The sequence below is a fragment of the Nannospalax galili genome, unplaced genomic scaffold, assembly GCF_000622305.1.
Source record: "Nannospalax galili isolate Female #2095 unplaced genomic scaffold, S.galili_v1.0 scaffold1750, whole genome shotgun sequence".
Taxonomy (NCBI): domain Eukaryota; kingdom Metazoa; phylum Chordata; class Mammalia; order Rodentia; family Spalacidae; genus Nannospalax; species Nannospalax galili.
Window position 1 is genome coordinate 863,596 of NW_008329031.1, and position 25,169 is coordinate 888,764.

Consider the following 25,169-nt stretch of genomic DNA (forward strand, 5'->3'; position numbering starts at 1 on the left):
TCTATCTATCTATCTATCTATCTATCTATCTATCTATCTATCTATCTATCTATCTATCTATAATCATCATCTATCTATTATCTATCTATCCATCCATCCATCTATCCATTTCTCCATCTCAGAATGAATTTGCCATTATGGTCAACATTCTATCTCAAGTGTAAGGTGCGTAAGATTTAAAATATGTTGTAGTTAAATGTGTGATTCGGTAGCATGTGTTTAATAGCATCTCTGCTTGACCATACTAAGTGAAGTATGTGAAATTCTCTGAGGATCTACTATCTGAGTCTCATGCTGCCTAGGTTGGCCTTGAACATCTGATCCTTCTGGTTCCATTTCCCAAGTGCTGGTATTGTCAGCTTGTGCCACCATACCTGCCTCCCTCTCTCTGTCTTAAGGAATGAATAGATTTATTTCAGATATCTTTTCTCTTCCTTGCATTAACAATGACTGTTAGTGACTTGTGGCTTACCAATTTCATGGTTGGTTTCCAGATTAAAGATGGATCACTACCTCTCCTACCTACTTCCTGGCCTTTCAGTCTTCTAAAAGGATTCAGATAAGTTAGCAAGGGTCACCTACTTAGCATTTCAGTACAGTACTGGCTGACCACTAACCCTATCAAAAATATATTTAGTGGGACACATAGGGCAGTCAAGGTGGCTCTGCTACACTGTAAAATCCTTTTCTCCCAGTCCCCACGATGTGCTTTTCTTATCTTCCTTTGTGAGAAGTAACATAATCCGTAGCCACCAGGGACAGCCACAGGACCGGAATGGATTATCATGGGACTGAAAAAAGACCAGGGGATCCTGCAGTTTTTTCTTTACTCTTATTTCTTTATCCACACATGAGTGCCAAAAGCACAGGCAGCTCTGCTTATATACACATGTTCATTAGAGCTACAGCAGGATATTTATAGCACATTGACTAACAATGAAGAGACTAGAATATAGTAGTTCAGTAAACATGAGCAAGGTAAGAGTACCACCATAGTATGCCTTGAGAGATCCAAGTGTCTCCTGAAAAACTAGGGGAGTACCAGCCTTCTGCAGATAACTCCCCAGCAAGTGTCCTTGCAGAAGCTTTCTCATGAGACAAGGCTTTTGAGGCATACATCTCAAGGTTCAGCTAAACTTACCAAGCATATTTTTAAAGCCATAGGAACGTTATTTCACAGTCCCTTCAATAATCTTTTCCCAGTGATGCAAGCTACAAGCCCATGACTTATTCTCACTATTTTTCAGTTAATTATGCATCTCTTCTTATTAAATGTATTTCTCAGATAAGAATTGTCACCTACACATGTAGTGACTTCATTTATGACACTGTCATTTTGCACCTGAAGTAATGTGCTATGCCAGCACCCTGCCCCCCTCCCCGCAGGTATTCCTTGGAGTGATATTCCCCAAATGTTTCTCATATTCTCTTTCATAGTTTATGCCAGTGACTTTCCATTGCTTGCAATTTGAAATTTTCATTGTCCTTAGACATCGCACAAAATGTTCTTCCTGATTGGGCATAGTGCTGATCACGTCTGCTTTGTAGGCTTTCTCTTTGCCCAAGCTATGCTAGAGTACAGAGGTTTTCCAGTTACTCCAAGTTCATTTTTAATCACCTTTTCCGTCTTGCTGAGTCCTTTGCCTGGCTAATCTTTCTTGGCTTTGTCTGACTTGACTTTCCCTGTGGCCCACCTACCTTCCCCTTTGTGTGTCTTAGTTACTTGCTGATCATGGAATTGTCATTTTTTGCTCCTTAATTGGATATGAAGTCACTGAAGGAAGAAAGTCTTTCTCAGCCACCCTCTTTGCACTGTATGTCTATAGTTGTTACCATGGTAGGCTGATGGATGTGTGAATGAAGCTTATCACTTTCTAATCTTAATGTTAAATGTAAATTTTAACTACATTTTATCATAGAGCACTGAGATAAAATGTACCTTAGAAATTTTTTCAAAAATCTTTCTGGAGAAGTATAAATGAGATGAAAAAATGAGCTCGTCAGTACTCTAAGTTTGTTAAGCATATTTTCTTTGCTAGAAATAAGAGTTTTAAAAGTATTCTTTTTTTATTTTTTTAACTGCTTCAGATCATTGGTTTGAAGTCATGGGTAAGAACTCCTTCAATTTTTCAAGTAATTACTTTCAGAGTTTGACAAAATCTACTAAAACTATGAAATGTTTTCTATTAAATTAGCAGAAAATTAGATCTTGAAACTCATAGTAACATTACAGAGGCTATTTGCTAACCAAGTCATTTTGCTAGGAATAGTACATTTGTATGATAGAGCAGTAAATGAACCCTCTAGAAATGGGTGCTGGGGGCATACAGTAGTGTTCCACAAGGCAAGTGTGGTAGGAGAGGTCTGGGAGGAAGAATGAGTTTTTTACCCTAAAGCTATGATGAAGCTGTTCTAAGGTTTCTTCAGTGTTTCCAGGATGTAGCCATTCTAAACCTCGTTGGTGATGAAAGGCTGTTTCCTACTAGGGGATAGTGCCCTCCATGCCCTTTCCTCCTGATCCCTCACCCAGGTAACCTGTGTGTTCTTTTTAGACACAGACCTGTTCTACGTTTGCTTTTCACACTTTGATGTTCTCTTATCACTATATACAGAATTAGGTTATGATTTTCAATCATGTGAAAATTTAAGATAAATTGGCTTACTGTTTAGGCTTACTCTAGATAGTGATGGTTGCTGGGGAAATTCAAAATTTTGCATTTAAGTGATACATATTTTTATGTGTGCAGTTGGCCTCGTCTACTACTACTTTATTAGTGAAAGACATTCAATTATAAATCCAGTTTGCAGTTCCTTAAATCTTAATTGACAGCCTATTGAAGACATTCCTTTTTGTAACAGTATATATGTCTCCATTTAAAAGAAACTAATCTCTCAAAACGGACCTTATTATATTGATAATTGTTTCAGTATCATATATATATATGTGTGTATATGTATATAGATAGATAGATAGATAGATAGATAGATAGATAGATAGATCTTTTTGAGACAGGGTCTCCCTGTAGCCCCAGCTGTCCTGGAAATCACTATGTAGACCAGGCTCACCTTGAACTCACAGAGATCAGCCTGCCCCTGCCTCCCGAGTGCTGGGATTAAAGGCGTGCACCACCACGTCTGGCTATTTCAGTATTTTAATGACTATCTCATTCATCTTTTATAAGGTTTTTATGGGTTATTCAACCAAAAACTACGTCAAGTTCAGAAATTACTTGACGTTGTTCTTTAAAAATCTCAAAAGAATAGTGCAAATAGTAGAGGCCAGTGGTCTACATTTTTTTCTGTGTGTTATATAGCAAATAGGTCTGTTCATGTTACTGTGGTTAAATTTGATTATCTAGTTTTAGTTTCTAGTCATTTATCAATGTGAGTTGTGGTCGGGATAGAAACTGCACCATTGTGCCCTTCTGTGGTTAATATATTTATGTTCTGCAGAGACACAAAATCTAATTTTGTAATTGATTCACAATTTTTGAGAATTTGTTTTTATTTAAATGACAATTGCCTTTATTTTTAAAGGATTACTTTTTTTCCCCTAACTAGAGCCGAGTGTGCCCATTCCTTATAGATCCATCTTCCCAAGCAACAAAATGGTTAAAGACGCATCTGAAGGACTCGCGTTTGGAAGTCATAAATCAACAGGTACACTTTAGCCCTCATGTGGATCCCAATGTAGGTGGCGGGCCATCCTGAAAACAGGTCTGGGCCTGTAATCAGAAGCACGGGAAAAGTGAGCTCCCTGTGGCTGTCCTGCTGTGGGATCTGAGGGAGGAAAGGTAATTCTGATTACCTTTTTGTGGTTTCTAAAAGGGGGCCAGAGCATTTATTTAGTGCTGGGTGTCTTCATGTAAGCCCTTTGTGTAAGCGGTGAGTGGTCATGCTCCTTCTCTAGGAAGAAGAGGTTAGAGACCAACATGAACACTATGATATGGATGGCAGATGCAGCTGCTGTGGAAGGAAGGCAGCTGGCCTCCAGGAGAAGAGCAGCTCCTGGTCTTACAGCTATTTACATTTTCTATGAAACATCTCTCAGTATTTCCTGTCCCTATAGCAACTATAAGCAGTTTTAATGTGTCCAAAGACTTGACATTTTAGACAGTGAAATGTAATTAATACTGCATTTGGTACAGACTGCACTGTCAAATTTATCTTATTGAGGAAATACTATTTTTTAGATCAAATTTGAGGAAGTTTTTTTTTTTTTTCTTGGTAAAAAAATTAACACTTGATTAATTTTATAGGTATTTGAGAATTTTACCTTTAAAATTTACTTTCTTTGTAGAGGTTTCTCATTTGTTTGTGGTAAGAATAATTGAAAATTAGATAATGCATAACATATAGCCATGTGCTATAGAAGAAGTGGGATATGTCGTGAGAAGTTGTTCTGGGTAGTTTTGTTGCATGAGCATCCAAGTACTTACGCAAACCCTGCTGGTGTAGCCTGCGTATAGTGGCTGTGTGTGCAGCCTGCTGCTCTCAGTCTGCAGTGGCTCTGCAGCCTGTTACTACACTGAACGCTATGGGCAGTGATAACACACTTGTGTACAATGTGTATTTAAACCATCAAAACATAGAAAAGTTACATAAGAAACCAAAATGATTAAACATAAATACCAAACGTTGATGTATCTTGGCCCTGTGAGTAGAACCGGCAGGCATCGAAGGTGCTCTGGGCAAAGCCATGAGAGAGTGCTTGGGTGTGACAGTCCAGGACATTTTCAGACAGAACTGGAAATTAATAAACACTGTGCAGTAAATTCATAAATTAATCTTACCTTACTATAACGTTTTACCTTCTAAGCTCTTAAGTTTTTTAACTTTCTGATTCTTTTGCTGTAATATTTTACTTAAAATGCAAAAACTTTGTACAGCTGTACAAAGCATTTTCTTTCCTCATAGCTTTCTGAACTTGAAAAATCACCTTGTAGGAGCTGGTGAGATGGCTGAGTGGGTAAGACACCAGCCTCTAAGACTGAAAACCTGGGTTCCATCCCTGAGACCCACATGTTAGAGGAAAGAACTGAATCCTACAAGTTGTCCTCTCATCACCACAATATGTAAATAAATCAATGTAAAACAGAATACCTCATGAACATCTGTTGTTAAAGGCTAAGACACAGGCACACATCTTAGCCCAGGCATGGAAAAGGTCAGGATCATCCTACTAAGATCTTCAGGGCTGATAACCCACAGGTCCCTCTCATCTTTGATGACAACAATGCCTTCTGGAACACTTCCTGAAGGACCCATGAAAGCTACTTTACAGTTCACTTTGTTAAATAAGTAGAAGGAATACATTCTAAAAATAATGGTAATGCAGCAATAAATCTCTAAATCAGAAGTGCACTCAGGCATCTTGGCCTGTGTGCTGTGTTTGTGGGCAGCTGATGGTTGGGTAGGCTTGTTTGCCCCAGTGTCACCACAACACGTGTGAGTGATAGATGCTATGATACCCATGGTGTCACTGGTCAGTGGGGATTTTTAGTTCCATGATGATCTGGGGTCACCGCTGTATGTCTCTTGTTGAATGAATTGCTGTTGTGCAGCATGTAATTCTATTTTAGCTTCATTTATGAAATACTCCATTTGTATTCGTCTCACTTGGAGACCTGGGATGCTTAAAACCACTCTTTCATTAGATAAAAAGCCTAAAAATTCTCGATTACAGAATTTTAACTAATATTCTTTTCACAACTATTAACCCTTTCACACTAACAAAAACTGTACAGGACTTGGTGATCTTGCCTTTTTCCATTTGGACCACAGCAGACTAGTCCTTACTAATACCCATCATTTACCGTAGGTAGAGCTTGGAAACTTGTTTTTGCAACAGTGTGTAATTATAGTAGAAACTTAAAGGACAACTTTTGTAGTATGGTGGGGACGAAGACTCGCTGTTCAAAGGAGAGAGTGCCTGGTCTGCAAGATGAAGAAGATCTGGAGATTTGCTGTCCAAGTTGTCTTTGCTTAACAGTATGCATTGGACACTTACTCCTGAGTGAAGATGGCAGAGCTTATGTTATTGGAATTTTAAATCACAATAAAATGTTTAAAAATCCTTATTTTTCTCATAAGTGTGTTCAAATTACGAATATTTTAACAATTTATTCAACTAAGATAATTTATTACTAAGTATTTTATAATTGGAAAGCCATGATGAGTGATTTGAGTTGCTACTCTACATATTAAACTTATAACATTGTTTCTGTAGTTCCTTCATTATCTCTATAGGGACCTTCGTGAGCGCTGAGATGAGGAACTGATGTGCACTCTTTTATTCTCAGGATAGTAACTTCATCACAGCTCTGGAGTTGGCAGTGCGTTTTGGGAAAACACTCATCATACAAGAGATGGATGGTGTAGAGCCTGTGCTTTATCCACTACTGAGACGAGACCTGGTAGCTCAAGGTAATACTTGCTTTTCTAGAAAGTACCTATTAAACAGTTTTCAAAGAGCCAAGGGAAGAGGTGCATGGCATATGGAAATAGGGTCTTACAGGTTCTGGGACCTTACTAACATGAACCTGCAGCAACAGTGTCAGCATGCACAAGACCCATGCAAACTCAGACAAAAACCCAGGATAGAACTGGGGAAATGGGCAGTAGACCCAACCTTAGCTAAAGAACTATTGGCAGCTGATTACTGCTGAGTGAGGAAGAGCCGATCTTTAAAGGAGATTCTAGATAGGCTGATTAGACCCCAATGGAGGAACTTGAACTGAGGGACCTCTGGGTGCACTAACTGACTTATATGACAGAATGCATGAAATTCAGTGGGGAGGGCTACAGGAGGGTGTTGACGGGAGGAGGGGCTGTAAAGATGATTAAGATATTTTGTATGAAATACACAAAAATTCAATTATAAAATAACCAAAAAAAGTTTGCAAAGAAAGTAAACCATGCATAAACTTAAGAGTTTTCTTCGTTAGAGATGTTAAGACTGCTCAGTTCTCCAGGGACCGAGCACTGACAGCAAACAAGCAGTGGCAAAGCACACAGTGCAGAGTGCTTATCTGTTACCCTCACATGGTGATGGCATGTGAAATGTCTGTCGGGCGCACTGGGGCTGGAGAGAAGGCTCAGCAGTTAAAAATGCAGACTCATCTTGCAGAAGACCCAGGTTCGATTCCCAGCACCACATGGCAGCTAATAACTGTCCACAATTCCAGTTTCAGGGGATCGACGATGCTCTCTTTGGATTTCTCTGGGCTTTGCATGACACTAGTGCACTTACACATGCAGGCAGGCAATATACTCATACACATAAAATTAAAAAATTAAAAAGAAATGTCTGTCAGGGAAGCTCATTAGAGACTTAGGAGAGCTTTTACTATCTTCCTAACTTATAGAAAAATTCCATAATGGGATGCAGGGTTAATATACACACGATACTGTAAGCAAGTTAAGCATTTGGCAGCTCTATCAGTTTTGCACATGACTTCTATAAAAGGCACATCCCAGATACTGGTTATGGGCCAGTTTGGCAAGCAGGCCACCCTAAAGATAGCATCTCAAGAATGGGGAGACACTGCTTCCTCATAGGCACCCAAGTCAGATATTTCCCTCTGTGTATGTATGTATGCATGTGCACCTATGTATGGTGTGTGAGTGTGCATCTCTGTGCATGTATGCATGCAGGTTCATGTATAGGCCAAAAATCAACATCGGGTGTCATCCTCAATCTCCAGTTTGTTTTCCTTTTTCTTTTCAGATTGAATTTTTGCAAATTTCATACACTATATTTTGACTGTATTTGGAGTCCCTCTCCCATCTGTACCTCCTTTATTAATTCCTCACCAAATTGCCTGCACCTAATATATATTAAGGCCTTTAGAGTCAGCTTTGTGTCAGCAAATGCCCTTCTGTGTGGGTTCCTTCAGTGGAGTCTGGACAGCTTACCAAGAGCCTCACCCTTAAAAGAGGTTGACTCTCCCCTCCCTACTCCATCAGCTGCCAGCAGTTTCTCAGGTTGGGTTGGGCTTTCTTCCCTATTTCCCTATGTCTGTGCTGGGATTTTGTGTGGTTGAGCTTACATGGTACCTGTTTATGCTGTAACCATTGCTGTGAGTTCATATGAGTAACTGCCAAGCAATCTGGAAAACTGTTTTCTGTGTTCATCTACCTCTTCTGTCTGACTCTTACTATCTTTCCACCCTCTCTTCTACAATGATCTCTGAAGCCTTGGGAGGCAGAATGTTCTATTCATGGATAAGCAGTCTGCAGCCTCTTATTCTCAACATGTTGGCCAGTTGCATTTCTCTGTGTTGTTCACTGTCTGCTGCATTAGAAACCTTCTTTTCTGAGAGTTCCTATAGGTATAACAGTAAGTCATTAGAAATCAGTTTAATACTATATCTATTTAGCAGAATAATTATATTTCACTTTGCTTTTTTAAGACTTGGTCTCTTTCTGCACCCAGAGCTCATTCTTTCAGAGCAGCTCCAGGGGTCTGCCTCCTCTGCCTATCTTGCTTCCCAGTGCTGGGATTACAGGCATGTGCCTGGCTTATTATGTGGCTGATGGAGAGTCTTACACATGCCTACCTGGTAAACACTTTACTGACTGAGTCTGTTTCCTAATACATATTTCTAAAGTTGGAATGTGATGCTCTGAAACTTTAAGATATGTTTGCAAAAAGTATATTCACATATTTTGCACACATGTATATGTACACAGACGCATACCACACACATCATAACACTAGAACATTTAAATGGAAAATTGAGGCTATTGGGGAAAAGCAGAGAAATATTAGAGCACGAGCTATTCTTAGATCTTCTGTTATTTTGTAAGTAGGTATGCTTGATCTAGCAGTGGATGATACGTTATGAAAATAGTTCTGTCCTTTCAATGCATCTTTGGGGATGAAGGGCAGAGTATATCTAGGCTATTGTGCAACAGCAAATGCTTTCTGCTCAGGAACGTGACCTTGTTAAAAAGACATTCCAGTAGAGCTCTCTCTGGTCCACTTGTCTGTTGTAACAAACTTGGGTCATTGAGCCAATTTCTGTCTGTGCTCTCTGAAAACGGATAGGAATGGACCTTTGTGGCCATCTGACTTTAATACTCTTCATTCTTGGGGTTGGAGAGGTGATTCAGTGGTAAAGAGTACTAGCTGCTCTTGCAGAGGACCTAAGTTCAATTTCAAGCACCCAGATGGTGGCTAACAACTGTCCATAACTCCAGTTCCAGGGAAATCCAACACCCTCTTCTGACTCCACAGGCATTGCATGACAAGGGTGCACTTATACACATGCAGGCAAGACACTCATACACATAAAATTAAAAAAAAACCAAACAACTATTTGTTCTGTACCCCTAATTCTCAAGAGACATTTCGGTGTCAGAGTCACATGAACCTGTGTCCTCCACTGAGGTCCCACTTTGTAGTTTCACCACCTCCCAATTGTCTGCTCACAGTTTTAATCCATCTTTGGAGTTTTAATCCATCTTTGGATACTCCATTGATTACATCAGAACCCTCATGATCTGGTCATTCCTGGAAATCCCATCATAGATACAGAGGTTCACTCTTTCTGAGTCTCTCACTCAATCAAGTCAACAGCTAAGATTGACCAGCACACCACTGATAACATAGCATCTACTTTTCTGCTCATTTTTAAAGTAAGTTTTATTGTGTGTATTTAAATATGGTTAATATGTTTGATATTCTAAGATATAGGTAGTCAAAAGGTTGCTATAATGAAGCAGGTTAGCCTATCTATCCTTATATATAGTCAACCCCTAGTTCATGTGTCAAGAACAGCTAAACTATTAAAAAATCAAAATATGACACAGTCTGATTAATTACATGACTCGTATTCTGCATTAACTTTCTAGATTTATTTATCTTACTGGAGATGAGATGATGCAATAATTTTCATGTTTTGTCCAGCTTATTTTACTTTATTTATATATTTTAAATAAATATGTAAATTTACTATACATATTACCCTCTAGGCTCATTCATGTTTTTGCAAATGGTAGAATTTCATGGTGACCCAATAATACTTCATCATATGTTTATATACTATGTTTTCTTTATATTTTTCTGTTGATGGACTCTTAGATGTTTCAGTATCTTAGCCATAGTGAATGAACTTAGGGTGCAGAAAACCTAAGAGATGGGGTTTGTGCATCAGCTTTTTGTTACTGGACAAAATGCCTGAGATGATAAATTTAAACAAGTTTTATTTGGTTCACAGTGTCAGAGGTTTTAGTTTAAGACTGCTTGGCTCAATTTTTTTAAGTTTGTGAAAAAAATAGCATTATGGAGCAGAGGCCTGGTGAAGGAAAGCTGCCTTCTTTATCCTGAAACAGGAAAAAAAGCGTGAAACAGGGTGTGTGCGTGCGTACATAGTGTGACGTCCAGGTAAAACGCACCCATCAGAGTGTTTCACCAGTGACCTACTTCCTCAGCCCTTTAATTTCTGCATCCACAAGCTATCAAACCATGAGTGCATCCACACATGAATCTACTGACTAGATCAGAACCTTAAAGAAATTTTTTATTTATTATTTTTATGTGTATGTGTGTATTGCCTACATGTAGGTAAGTGTACCTGTGTCGTGCAATGCCCACGGAGGACAGAAGAGTCTGTCAGATCCCCTGGAACTGGAGTTACTGACAGTTGTTAGCTGCCATGTGGGTGCTGGGAATCGAACCCAGGGCTTCTGCAAGAACAGCCAGTGTTCCTTGTGATTGCATCAGTTCCCTAAATCCCAGCAGCTGATAACCAACCTTTAAACATGTGAGCCTTTAGTAGACATTTCAGAGTCAAACCATAACATGGTGATTTTATTTGTGGGGGCATGTTTCTAGAAGATAGATTTCTAGTCATAGGAGAGTTCTAGTTTTAATTCCTGTAAGAACTTCATGTTTTCAATAATGGGATATCAGTCTTCATTTAGTTAGTTGGCTATTTTCTCTGTATACTCATCAACATTTGGTACATTGTCTTTTTGGTAATAACCATCATCACAAGTATGAAGCGATTGCAGTTTTCATTTCATTCCCTAAAGATTAGTGATGCTGAACGTATTTCATGCGTTTGTTGGACATTTTAATGTCTTCTTTGGAGAAATGTCTATCCAGGTCTTAATCTATTTTTAATTGTTATGAGCTGTCCTGATACTGATTAATAAGAATTCTATATACATTTTGGATGTGGCCTTTATTCAATAAATGATTTGCAAATATGCTTCCCAATCCGTATGCCATCATTTCATTTTGTATATAATAGATGTTGTGGCCCGAATTCTCTCTGGGTCTCCTGTGGGATCAGACAAAGCATATATTTTATGTGTATTTATTAACTTACAAAGGAATGAGTACCCAGTGCCTAGTCCTGGGCTGCCAGGACTCAGAGCCCACCTTATCAGACTGCGCCATGCCCATAGTTGCATTTGCTCCCGTCTCCAGGGCCAGCAGTCTTGCCCCGGGTCCATAGGAGTCAGCTCATTCTTTGAGTTGCTGTGCTAGCTGCGAGTTGTTTCCTACATCACACACTCTACTGGTGGCTCCAGGCTTCCATCCCAAGATGGCCCCTGGCTTCCTTTCCTAGTTCCTGCTCCGTGTGAGGCCCCGCCCATTGGACGAACCAGCCAATCAGGAGACAGATGTCTTATAGTCCTAGGCTTTTATATTAGGTATTATATCGTAAACATTGGTGTAATAAATACTTTTTAACTGATAGGTTTAGAAATAGAGAATAATACATGATGGAGAGTGTACATTTGATATCTATAATCAACTATTTTAGAAAACTTTGGAACATGAAACATGTAGTTAATTAAAATCATACTCAGAGTGTAAGTAGATGTACTTCAGGATCATCTTAATGTTGTTTGACCTTATGTAACCACTTCATAAGGGCACATTTCATAGTTTCTTGCGTAGTCCAGCTTTTGATGTTCTTTTGGACTGTGTTAAAAAACCTGTATCTCTGGAGTCAGAACCAGCTAAGTGCCTGCTGCCAGCTGCAAGAACGCAAGGGGATCATGAGGGCGCCAGAGATAGGCAGCACATATTGGATGTGTGGTTAAATGATTGTGAAGACAGTGATTACTTTTAGTAAAAGGTAGCTTTTGTAGTTAATGGATTTTTCACGATTAAAGAAAATTCACTGTCATATTACAAAAAAAAAAACCTACATGTAAAAGGCTTGAAAATGTATATTTTTTTAAACTTATGTAGCAAAATAGAATTTTTACTAATTGGGTGTATATCCTTTTTAATAGGACCACGTTACGTGGTACAAATAGGTGATAAAATTATTGACTACAATGAAGATTTCCGTCTTTTTTTATCAACAAGAAACCCAAATCCCTTCATTCCACCTGATGCAGCATCCATCGTGACCGAGGTGAACTTTACCACAACAAGAAGTGGACTACGAGGGCAGGTGTGTCAAGACAGCCTTCACTTGCCTTATAGTCTGTTACAGTTTTAAATACAAAGCATTTTGGCATAAATATTTTCTTTTAAACCGATTAGTGTTTGAATGTGTGATTTTGGAAATATACGTGTGTGAATTTAGAAATGAACTTTTTATTTCGATACTTTACCTATTTTTAGTTTTTTCCTGTCTCGAGAAATGTTTGTTGACTTTGAGAATTACCATTTTTTTTCACCCATTTAACAAAGTACATATTTGCCTCCTTGGCTCTCTGTGACAGCCTGTAGACTTGAGTAATTTTTACTTTGTTGTAATTTTTAAGCTATTGCTTCAACATACTCTTATTCTACCATGAGGCTTATTTGTTTATGAATGATATCTTTTGACTTGATAATTCTTGTGAATCAAAACTTTAACAGCTGGGGCTGGAGAGATGGCTCAGCGGTTAAGAGCACTGACTGCTCTTGCAGAGGACCCGGGTTCGATTCCCAGCACCCACATGGTGGCTACGAACTGTCCTTAACTCCAGTTCCAGGGGAATCTGAAGCCCTCTTCTGACCTCCGCAGCATTGCAAGACACAGGTGCACTCACATACATGTAGGCAATACACTCAGACACATAAAATAAAAATAATAAAGTTTAAAACAAACCAACTTTAACTACTACCAGAATTAAAATTGCCAGAATTAATTTACAAAATAGCTTCTTTCATCTAAAAGCACTCCCTAGTAATTGCTGAGGGAGTGATTCAGGTTTTATTTAGCAAGAACTGAGGGACAGTGTTTATATATGAGTTTGAATTGTATATCTTATACCAGTTGCATTCCCTATGTTTATGTTCCAAGTTGATGATTTGTCAGAGCAGTTGTAATAGCATAACAGAGTAAAGCTTTGTCGGATGTAATCTACACACTATGTAATATCAGTTCCAAGTGTGTCGTCTAGTGGTTTCCTAATGGAATTGCTTGTAACTTTAACAATTTGAAGGACAAACTTTTCCAACATGGCCATGCTATTTCACTTTCCTAACAAATCTCATTACTATTTATCTTTAAACAATTACTGATACTATTTTTATTTGCATTTAATTTTAAATTTATATACATTTAAAGTTAGCATGCACAGTAGCAGATATTATTATGTCATTTCCCCAATTTTATAGATTACGTGCTGCCAAACAAGCAACTCGTGGCATTTTTGAACAAAATCTGCTTTATGATTTGTCTTTTTAATTGAAGTTTTTTTAGTGGGTACAAAATGTTATCTTATTGTAGTTTTAATAATGTAACATTTAAATTTTTTTACATTTATTTTGGGGGTTGTACCTGTGTGTGTGTGTGTGTGTGTGTGTGTGTGTGTGTGTGTGTGTGTGTGTGTGTGTGCACATGTATATGGGCATGTCTGTGCCATGGAGGACGTGGTGGGGTCTGAGACCACTTGCCAGCACTGGTTCTTTCCTTCCACCATGTGCACTCTAGGGGTGGAACTCCGGTCCTCAGGCTTGGTGGCAGGTGTCTTTGCCACTGAGCCATCTCACCGATCCTTATGGTATTACATTTTAATTAAATATTTATCAGTAGCTAATACTAGTTCCATAGTGTTTATGTATTTAATGTAACTTAATGTGTCTCCTGCTTAATTAAAAAGAATCAAATGATGTAACGATTATAATGCTTCTAATAGTTGCTCATTTCCAAGCTCATGGGAAGTTGTTTTCTTTTAAAGCTCATTGCTAGAATTACTTTATTTATTTATTTATTTATTTATTTATTTATTTAATTTTTAAGCTTTTGGCTTTAACCATTCAACACGAAAAACCTGATCTAGAAGAACAGAAAACAAAACTATTACACCAGGAAGAAGAGAAGAAAATCCAACTAGCCAAACTTGAGGAGTCGCTTTTAGAGGTGAAACTGGGCCACTCCAGATGTGTTTCTCACTGCTTTCTTCTTCAAGTATAAATGACAGGTGTCCTTTAACAGTCAGTCGTACCTTTAGGATGTTTTTGATTATTTCAAAGGCATGTTCATATCTTAGAGTAAAATTCAAATAAAAACAAGGGGGGCTATCTTTTAGAAGAAAGCTCTTAAGGAGTTAAACTTAAGATAAATTATACTGAATTAATCATTTCTTTTTTCTGCATTGTTTATTATATACTCCAAATTTCCCAAGGCATTAAAGGTTATGACTGAACTGATAAACTGATTGACTTTTTATTAGACTGATAAATGTAATTCAGATGTAAAGCCTACATATTGATACATACAATAATGCAGTCACTTGGTGCAGGGAGGCCGAAATGCTGACATTCCTTTAAAATTAATTAAAATGTCATCAAATTAGTGATGATTAATATGGATTTCCTTTAATTGGTAATTTAAATATGTATTATAATTATTTTCTCAATTTCTCCTACAGACACTTGCCACATCCCAAGGCAATATTTTAGAAAATAAGGATTTGATTGAATCTTTGAATCAGACCAAAGCAAGCAGTGCCCTTATTCAAGACTCTCTTAAAGAATCTCACAAACTCCAGATTTCCCTTGATCAGGTAATTATTTCCTTTGTTGTGAATTTGTGTTTGGCTTTCTTATACATGTGCATTAATTTGATAGAACATGTATAGTCAGGCCTTCAGAGGAAAGATTATGTAAAAAATGGAAGCCATTCAAAAATTCCAGTGCCTGGGATCTGATTCCAGTTATTATAGAGAGGCAGTTAACATGTTGCTCACACCCGATAAATTCAATATATGCCACATTGTTGTTTAAGATAGAGATGTGTTTTAAAGTGAAATTGAAGATGAATATTTTGTAAAGGAATATGAGAGAACATCTTTACCATTTATGTTAGTCAGTGTTCTATTACTTTAATAAATACCCAAAATAAGCTATATTTTTTAAAAGGTTCCTTTTGGCTCACAGTTTTGGGTATTGCAGCTCAAGGTTAGTTTGTTCATTGCTTTGGGGCCTATGACGTGGCAGCACATCATGGTAGGATGATTTGGTGAGACTCTTCACCTTGTATGTATGACACACCATACCCTCATAGTCCCTTTTGAAGGCACTCCTTCAGGGAACCAAGGCCTAACCTGAGGATTACGTCTTACAGGTTCCTTCACCACCTCACAGTACCATGGGCTAGAGCCATGCCCTTAACACACAGACTTTCAAGGGCTATCACAAATCTAGATATCTGAATTATAACACTATTCTTGGAGCTTTTTTTTTTCCTTTTTTGTTTATTGTTGTTTTTTTTGTTTTGTTTTTTGAGACAGGATCTTCCTGTAGCCTTAGTTGACCTGTAACTCATTACATAGAACAGGCTGGCCTCAATGCTGTGACTTTGCAAGGTGATTGGGTCATGAGAGTGAAACTCCTGAGTTATGAGGAATTCGAATGCTTTATTAAGAAGAGCCGGGGGAATTTGTTTGCACAAAATATATCTGGTATCAGATCTGGGATCTGATTCCAGTTATTATAGAGAGAACTGTAGAACTCACCAGAGTGGACAGATCAGTAGAATTTAATCATTCAGTGTGGGCAACATCTTAACTACCTCTCTGTAATAACTGGAATCAGATCCCAGACACAGGTATTTTTGAATGGCAGCAAGAATCAACCGTTTCTAGAAACCAAGAAATGAACCTTCACTAGACACCAAGTTTGCTGCCATGTTGGACTTCTGAACCTCCAAAACTGGGAGAAATGGAGCCCATTTAATACATATTTTCATAGTAGCCCAAATGGACTAAGGCATAAGGTTGTCTTACAAAACTTAACTATGTAAAAATAAAGATGCTGTTCCTTTTAACTATTATTTTTATTTTTTGTATTCATATAGAAAGCTAAATTTGGGGCTGGATGTGTGTAGGATAGTCTGTAGTTGGCTACCACACAGACCTGTAAGATTATCTGTGGGTTATTGTACAGCACTGGTGTGTAGGGTAGTCTGTGGTGGCTGTGGCACTGGTATTAAATCTGTACTCTGTCCCCCCCACTAATGATCCCCAGGAGCGGGATGCCTATCTCCCTCTGGCTGAGAGTGCCAGCAAGATGTACTTCATCATCTCTGACTTGTCCAAGATCAATAACATGTACCGCTTTAGCTTGGCTTCATTTCTGAGACTTTTCCAGCGAGCTCTACAGAACAAACAGGTAAGTTTGTTCTGGTACTCCATAGCTGAATTTAATATATCACTTTACTTACGTGTTTGATTTATAATGATAATTTCCTGAGCAAATGTTTATTATTGACATTATGATTCAGAGGACCACAAGTAATATGTTTAAATTATATTTAAAAGAAACTATTTCCTTAATTTCATTTTATAGTCTTGACAAACTGTTAGCTTTGAGAGGGAATAATTTATAAGAATAGTTTAATAAATAATATATGATCACTTGAACAAAAGCCAATAATTCATAAAGGTGTCAAGATAAATTTACTTACATAATCCCATCACCTGGGCAGACTGAAAATGCGAAGTGTTCTGGTGGAGGGAGGCATGTGTTATCTTAATGGAGAAATTTGGTCAGAACACAGCAAGCTGGCTTCTCTCTGTTCCACAGCTAAGCTTGAGGGGATGGTGCAGGGACATGCTCTTCATTTGCCCATTGGTGCCTTGGGAGAGAGGGCTTGATGGTGTGGGTCCTTGACCATAGCACTGCCCCAGCAGGGTTGCCCAGCTCACGGCACAGAGCAGACAGCCATCTTATGTGATGCCTGGGGGCACCAGATGATGTATTCCAGTGAATAAGGCTGGAGCAGTAGTTCTCTTTCTTTTCATCGTTGTCCTGTGAGGTAATTACAAATATTTCATTGCTTTGACAAATCACTGAGCACTTGTAAATTGTCACTTGTAAGTATTATTTAACATTCGTATTTTTTCCTTTGGTTACCAGATTTTTTATATCTTTTCTTTTTCTTTTATGTTATTAATATTTTTAAGAGTCCAGAGAAATTCTTATATATTAAGGACCTTAAGATTTTACAAAATGTTATAACTATTTTGACTTTATTTTCTGCCTTTTTACTTTATTTAAAATGATTCTATAAAAGTAATATCAAAATTATTATTTATTGTTTTTGCACTTGATATAGCACTAATATGTTTTTAAAAATTAGTTTTGGAAGAGAAAATTTTAAGTAAATTTGAGAATAGGTAGATTTATGTATTTCTGCTTTTTTTTTTTTTTAGAAATTAACTTTTCTTTATGTGTATGAGTGTTTTTCTTCATGTATATAATTGCACCACTTGTGTGCCTGATGCCTGTGGATGTCAGAAAAGGGCATTACATGCCCTGGAACTGGAGTTAGGGAATGTTAGCCACCATGTGGGTGCTGGGAATTAAACCCAGGTCCTCTGCAAGAGCAACAAGTACTCTTAACTATTGATCCATCTCTATAGCCTCTACCTGCTTTTTCTGAGGAAAGAATTTTCTTTTCATCATATTTATAGCAGACTTACTATATCAGACATTTTTCTTGTTCCTTGGGGTACCAACAGAAAATAAGGAAAAATATCCTTATCATCATTGGTGTTGACTACTTACTATTTTCGTCAATTAATGTTTTCTAAATCCTTTATTTGATTATAAAGATGATATTTTTACTCATCTCTCTTCCATGTACGTACATTGTTTGATATTATTCATATATTCAAATTTGAAGTAAAGGATTATCTAGTGATGAGCTTGTACTTCTGGGATAGGTTTTGTTAGCAACAATATGTCTACTCAGTAATAGTAAAGAAGATAAACATCTATACAGTTGAAGGTACAGAAGGCTGTTGAGGGCCAGTTACATTTTAGACAATATGATGCGGATATGGCTATCTGAAGTGAGCCTAAAAGATGGCTAGCACCTTGTATCTGGGGATTCCATGGTAAGCAGTGATGTAATCTGCTATATAACCATTTCTGGCAAAATACCATTTTTGTGTGAGTTTTATATAATTATGCCTTTGAAGTCTGAGGTACGTGCTACTGTTTAGTGTCTTTGATTTTGCCTAGGGTGTGGTGTGCCTTAGCCTGCACGTGTCTACTGCTGTGTACAGCCTGTGTGCCAGTGAATAAAGTATATCGCATCTGCTTATGGCCCCTCACACAATGCTTTCCAGCCTGCTGGCCTCCCAAGCCTCCCTTCCTGACTTTGGGGCTCAGACCCCACAACCATATATAGTTCTGTTTAGACAAATACTAGATTCCATATGGTAGGGAATGTTGAATAGTTAATATTTGTGACCCAAAATTTTGTCAGCATTGAAAAATATGTTAAATCTAATCAAGCCAGATTATTAATAATACTGTGCTTATGGAAGCATTTTGCAAAACAATAAGCACAGGTACTTCTCCTTAGCAGTAGTTCTATGAGGCAACATGTTCATAGAATTGCTTTGACCCATGTGTGCACTTGTGTAGTTGTCTGCACATTTGAATTTATTGAGCAATATAATTTTATAAATGCGAAGTAAAACTCTCTGATGTCTAAGTGCTTTATAATAGGGTGTGTTTTGTGACTCTAATTCTTTTTTTAATCATATATTTAATAACCACATAATTAGAAGAAGCATTTCATGACAACAGCAATGACATATTCAATAACAATTTCCAGAGCTAAGATGCATCTCTTTCAAAATTGGCTGTAAATTTTTAGGTTTACAGTTGAATTAATACAGTTATACAATATTGTATTCAGTGTAAACCTTTTAAGACATAAAATTAAATGAGGTTTTAACCTTTAAAAAAGATCTCCATTTCATTATTAAAATAAACAGTTTCATACAGAAAAATTCATTTAATTAATTTTTTAATCATTTTTTAAATTTTTAATAGCTACATGATTAGAAGTGACTCTAATTCTTAATTTCATGTGTGCTGTTTCTTATTAAACTAAAAAAGGAGGGGCACTTGCTGTCTGACACTTGAATGATTAGCTCTTATAATAAGAGCATGCTACTGTTAAGGCCAGAAGCCTCAGTTTGATGCACCTGAATACAGGTTCTTAATGTTTTGTGCCAGTTTCATACATTCTGTTGGTAATCCTACCTATATTTTTCTGACACACTAAGGAGGATTTGCGAGGCCAGAAAGCCAAGATTTTTTCCTTAGTTACGAACAGAAAATTACAAGCAACTCTAATTATTATTAGAGTAGAACTTTGTAAGATAGATACTATTTAAATGATCCCTGAAGTGAGAGGTCAACTTTTTTTTCCCAAACCGTGGCAATTACATACAACAGAATTATTGTGTCAAGAAAACTAAAGATTTATGTGAATTTTATTATATCATTTTCAAGTTAATATTGTCTGTATCCAGCCTGGCACACTTGCTTGTTTAAGCTCTCATATTGAGGTAGGAAATAGATAAAATCCAGAGTGGATTGGTAATTAAAATTCAAGTGACTTAGCTAGCCTTATCTCATATTGAAATAGATTCTATTTTTAATGCTGTAGATGCCAAAGTAGGATGCTGAATTTGAACTCCGACCATTGGAAATTTTATTATTTATTACTATTGAAAAGTGATTGTAATATTCATTTATTAAAAGAGTTAACTATATGGGTCAGATGTGGTGTTGCACACCTTTAATCCCAGCACTTGGGAGGGCGGAGACGAGTGGATCTCTGTGAAATCAAGGCCAGCCTGGTCAACATAGTGAGTTCTAGGCCATCTGGGGCTACAGGGAAACCCTGTCTCAAAAATGACAAGAAAACATAAGATTTAATTTTATGTATACATTTAAGAAAATAAATAATTTAAAAATACTGCATTAGTATACAATTTAATATACTTATTTAGTTATTTTTTTATGGCTAAAGAGATTTATCCAAAAATTAGATTTGAGTCTGGAGAATCAATTTATGAAAATAATTCAATTATTAAATATGCTTAAATACTTATAAATTTCTTAATGGATTTTCAAATTCTAATCTGCAGGATTCTGAAAATACAGAACAGAGAATTCAGTGTCTTATCAACTCATTAAAGCATATGGTTTATGAATACATATGCCGATGTCTGTTTAAGGTAAGAAACATATTTTTCAAATGCAAAATGTTCTTCCCCATCATTCCACAGCATTGACAGTTGTACAGTGGTTTAGCTACTGGAAAGCTATTGACATTGGCTTTTCAGACTTTTTTCCTGGAATGCTGTTGGTTAGTAACTGGGATTTCTTAGAGCGTAGCAAATGCAGGAGGGAGACGTGGCAAGCAAGGAAGGGAGAGAGGCGGACACTGGGCCCACAGCCTTAGCTGAGCTGCCCAGTAGTTACTAAAGAGGAGGTTAACTGGGGATAATACACAGTTCCTGATCCAGCCAAGGTTCCTCATCCTCACTCTTGTGCCGTTTGGGGCCACATACCATATCCTTCTTTGTAGCTAGTGATCACTCTTTGTATGCTAGGGTGTTTTTCATCCCTGGCCTCTCCTAAATGATGACAGTAACATTCCGTTCTCTTTCCCCCATTTGTATAAACAAAAAATGTCTCTAGACATTGTCCGGTGTTCCCTGGATTATGTGATGAAATCGTTTTCCATTCCTGGCATTAGAAGGCAAACAAATGCCTGCTTCTGCATTACAAGAACAAAATTGTATAGATATATTATTTTTAGGAACGTTCAGGTAAATGGGCAATAGATTAACAACAAGACCTTTGAAAGAAAAATATAAATCCACACTTTGAAATAGAGTCAGTGCTTCAAAGTATGTTTCAGTACTCTGTCCAGAGTTGGTCCCCACTTTGGAGGGTTACGGGTGAGCATTTCTACAGAATTCCTGTTTTGAAATGTGGAACTATGTATTTATATTTTTCTTTCAAAGGCCTTATTGTTACCTATGATTATAAAACTTATCCTGTGGACTTCAGCCTTGACTTGTAGGAAGTATAAACAAATGACCTCAAAGCTATGCTGCCACCAGTGTGTTCAGGAGATGGAGGGAGGAGGGTGACCTTCGCAGTGCTAGATGTCTGTCCATTGCAGATCTTGGGATGTCTTTGACATTTGTATGGCGTATTGTGCCCAGAAATACCTCAGTTTTTTATTACATAAGCAAAACTTTAAAATGCTTTCTGAAGATTTGAAATTTCATACGGAACTACAGTAGAAAAACCACTAACAACTCTTCCCATTCTTCTTCCCATTCTCTTGTCCACGAATACTTAGAAATGATGGCTCAGCATTTGCTGTCATGTGCTCTGCTCCCCCTTTGTTGCAGTTAGTCTTAAGGATCTCTCCAGGAGTGCAGTGAGCTTCATTATTTTTAGTAGTTCTGTGGTATTCCATAATGTAGTTACACAGTTTGGCTACCCTTACCCAAAATGCTTTATAGATGCAATCTTTCATATTTCAAATTTGAAATTTCTTGATTTTGGAATATTCACATACACATGATGAAATATTTTTGAGTTGGTACCCAATTAAGTATGAAATTCACTTATGTTTCATATTTACAAATTACTGTCTCAAAATGATTTGTATACAGTATAGTTAGTGTATTTGCATTTTGATTCTGAATTACCACATGAAGTCAGGTGTGGAATTCAGCCCTGTGGAGTTATGTCAGGACTGAAAATGTTTTAGACTGGGGAGCATATTTTCAGGTTAAGGATCCTCAGTCTGAATACTACTCTACGGGTCACTCTGTTAGTGGGTATTAGGTCTCTTACACAGTTTTGGCTTCCATGAAGGACTGCAGTGAACACCTTGAACAGTACACTCCCCTTTGTGTGTTTACAGATATCGATTCTGCAGTGTTCTGGGTGGAAGTGTAATTTCTTGTCAAGGACCATACTCTCTAAATGTAGTGGAATATAGCTGATCACCTCCTGAAACTTGCTTATTTGATTTTGAACCACTTGACACTATGACCCACAAATAGTTGAAGATACCTTCTTTGCACGCTTATTGACTTGTGATATTACAAATCTTAACTTTCCAAGTGCTGGCTTATGAATGTTAGCCTAAGTGTTTTATATATCTTCTCTTTATTGATTTTAAAGTTTACTTTAACCTTCCTTCTTACCTTGTTGTATCTATCTATTTTCTTAGTATTTTAAAGAGTACACCTTCGCCTTATATACAATGTCTACTTTATTGCAATTATTGTTTCTATATTTTATTTTTGGTCATTGAACTTAATTATATTTTTATTTCTGTTCCTTGACCACTAAATTTGCATGAGTAGTTTTAAAATGTAGTTCATTTTTTTCTGGTGACTATGTTTTTGTTTCTATAAGTTTTAAATTATGTGTGTGTGGGCATGTACATGGTAATGTATGTGCTTGCAGAGGCCAGCAGCTTCAGATCCCCCTGCATCTGGAGTTGTGGTGGTTGTGAACTGCTATGTGGATGCTGGAAACAGAACTTGATACCTCTGCAAGAGTAGTAGGTGCTCAGAACCTTTGGACGTGTCTTCCCAGAGCCCTAGTGCATATCTTCAACTATGAAGCTTTTTAATCAACATCAGTAGAGATCTATCAAATGATCTTTTCTCCTTTTCTCTTTTCTTTTCTTTTCTTTTCTTTTCTTTTCTTTCAAGAAAGACCTCTACAGTAAAATATGCATGATTTATGAGAATGCAGTAGATCTGAGTTATGTTAAGCTGCTCCAAAATCTCTTTGGAAAGGGAATCTATTATAAATATTATTCTTAAAAATTGTTATAACTGTAGATAATAGAAACTCCATCTTACTCATTCTACAGATTATTAGCCTTTATTAGTTCCTTGCTCGCTTTTAACCTTTATATCTGTGTTTCAGTTTATCTGTTCTTATTTTTAATAATGCAACGTGTTCTTTATTGAGTAGTAACATTTTATTATGTACTTAGGGAAGGATCAGTATTTGCACCATCTTTAATCTGTCGGTGGAGTACACTGAGCCTTGCTTCTTTGCTCTTACTTTACCTTTTAAAAATACTTTTCAGTTGTACAAAGGCAGCTTTTTGTTATGTAGGAGGGAGGGTGAACGGTCACTTTCATTAATATTTCAATGCTTCATTGATGTTTTTATTGCATATCAAAAGTAGTTCTTTTCTATTCTGAACAACAGTTGGAGAAAATCATAGAAAAGTCTCTATGGCCTTCAATTCTCAAGACATGTTTTTAATTAATATGAAAATGTCTGTTTTGTAAAATTAATTTCTGTTTGAGCAACACAAGACCCATGCAACATGAATTCAGCATTTTGTAGCATTAAGTAATGGATAAGAATTTCGAGAGCACATTAGTCATAGAGCAGTGTGATGTACTTCTCAAGATTCAGCACTATAGCCTTATGGAGGATGGAAGCAATTTCATATTGTGGTGAAGGCTGTTTTGGGTTTTTAGCAGTCAGCATCACATTCATTTGCCTGTCAGTGTCATTCAGGTTGCTTTCTTGTCATGTTGGTGACAGTCATGTGGACACAGTGGACTCTTGACATAGAGACAGACTAGGATTATTAGTATGCAGGTCACATTGAACTGAATGCAAGTTGACCTGGAACAGAAATGATTGATTTGTTTTGTAGCATGTATTGTAGACTTTTAAATGAATAAACCGAGTGGAGAAAGCTGTCTAGCTATTTCAGTTTAGATTATTAACTATGCCATTCAGTTTTCTTCAAGAGATCAAATATTTTTTTTATTTCAGTTACATATTTATGACAAATGTAAGTTATGAATTTGGACCCCCAAACATACTGTAATATTATAAAACTATGTGTAAGTGTATTTTCTTTTTGCTTGTTTACTTCAGTCTGTCTTTTATAGTAGGTGTGAAATAACGGAAGCTGTGTTTGGATGTTTATTTCCAAACATGTTGAGCAGATGGAGAAAAGAGGGCTCCGGTGGAAGACTGCAGGGATCTTCTTTCTGTTCCTCTTCTTCATGGAGGAATTACTGTCTCAGAGAGATCTGAGATGCTACAGAAAGAATGGTAGATTAGAAAAAGAAAGCTTTTCATGCAAACTCCTTTCATATTTCCTGTGTAACACACCTTGCTCTCCTTTCCTAATGAATTTGCTCATTGAATAAAATTAGGTGGCTACATTTTTTAAACTGTTATCTAAAATGTCATGATTATATTTATTATACTAATAATTTTCATACATTCCCTTTTAAATATAGTTGTTCTCTAGATGAGTGTGTAGAAATTTTATACTCTGTGTCTACTTCAATTGGGTCTTGATAATTTAGATGATTTGGGAATGTCAGTGTTTATCTATGTATCCCTGCTGCCTTTTCCTCAAATTACAGTGACTGTGCAGACTTGCCCATTAAAAGGTATGACTTAGCTTCAGGCCCAAAGACAAGGGCTCCAGTTCTATGCTATTTCAACTTCTTTGACATGAAAGCAGGACTTTTCTTCACGTAGCATGTACTGTGTGCTTTTCACTGACTGCATCTGAAAGCAGCGAGCACCGTGGAACAGAAAGAGTGAGTGAAGCATTTATATTCTGTTTTCTTGAGAATCAGAGGTTTGTATAACAGTTTTGACGTATATGTCCTTTCCAACATCATACAGAGGTAGCATCAGTTTACTATTATATCAGGTAGCTATGACCACCTGCCACATTCTGATAATGCTACATATTTTACTATTTAATGTCGACAATAGGATTGTTGTGTTATTTGGAGCAGGTGGTTAAGAGACTTAGAACTAACTACTCAGATTGAAAGAGTATTGACATTGGAGTTCAAATGCATTCTGCTCGATGCTTAAATATCTTGCCAGTAGTACACAGGTGAGATAGTGTTGTAGA

At 37.1% G+C, this 25,169-nt stretch overlaps 1 protein-coding gene across 2 annotated transcripts in view; it reads left to right on the top strand.

The window, feature by feature from the left end:
• Nucleotides 1–25,169, top strand: part of Dync2h1 (dynein cytoplasmic 2 heavy chain 1) — a 273,560-nt gene that overhangs the window by 128,417 nt on the left and 119,974 nt on the right. Inside the window, exons 64-71 of one of the 2 annotated variants that reach the window (XM_008829984.3) lie at nucleotides 2,089–2,109; nucleotides 3,562–3,660; nucleotides 6,303–6,426; nucleotides 12,259–12,422; nucleotides 14,205–14,324; nucleotides 14,836–14,970; nucleotides 16,433–16,576; nucleotides 20,362–20,451. In XM_008829984.3, coding sequence (XP_008828206.1) covers nucleotides 2,089–2,109; nucleotides 3,562–3,660; nucleotides 6,303–6,426; nucleotides 12,259–12,422; nucleotides 14,205–14,324; nucleotides 14,836–14,970; nucleotides 16,433–16,576; nucleotides 20,362–20,451 — 897 coding nt within the window. The remainder of the gene's footprint in view (nucleotides 1–2,088; nucleotides 2,110–3,561; nucleotides 3,661–6,302; nucleotides 6,427–12,258; nucleotides 12,423–14,204; nucleotides 14,325–14,835; nucleotides 14,971–16,432; nucleotides 16,577–20,361; nucleotides 20,452–25,169) is intronic. The other variant, XM_008829990.3, reaches the window with a different exon arrangement.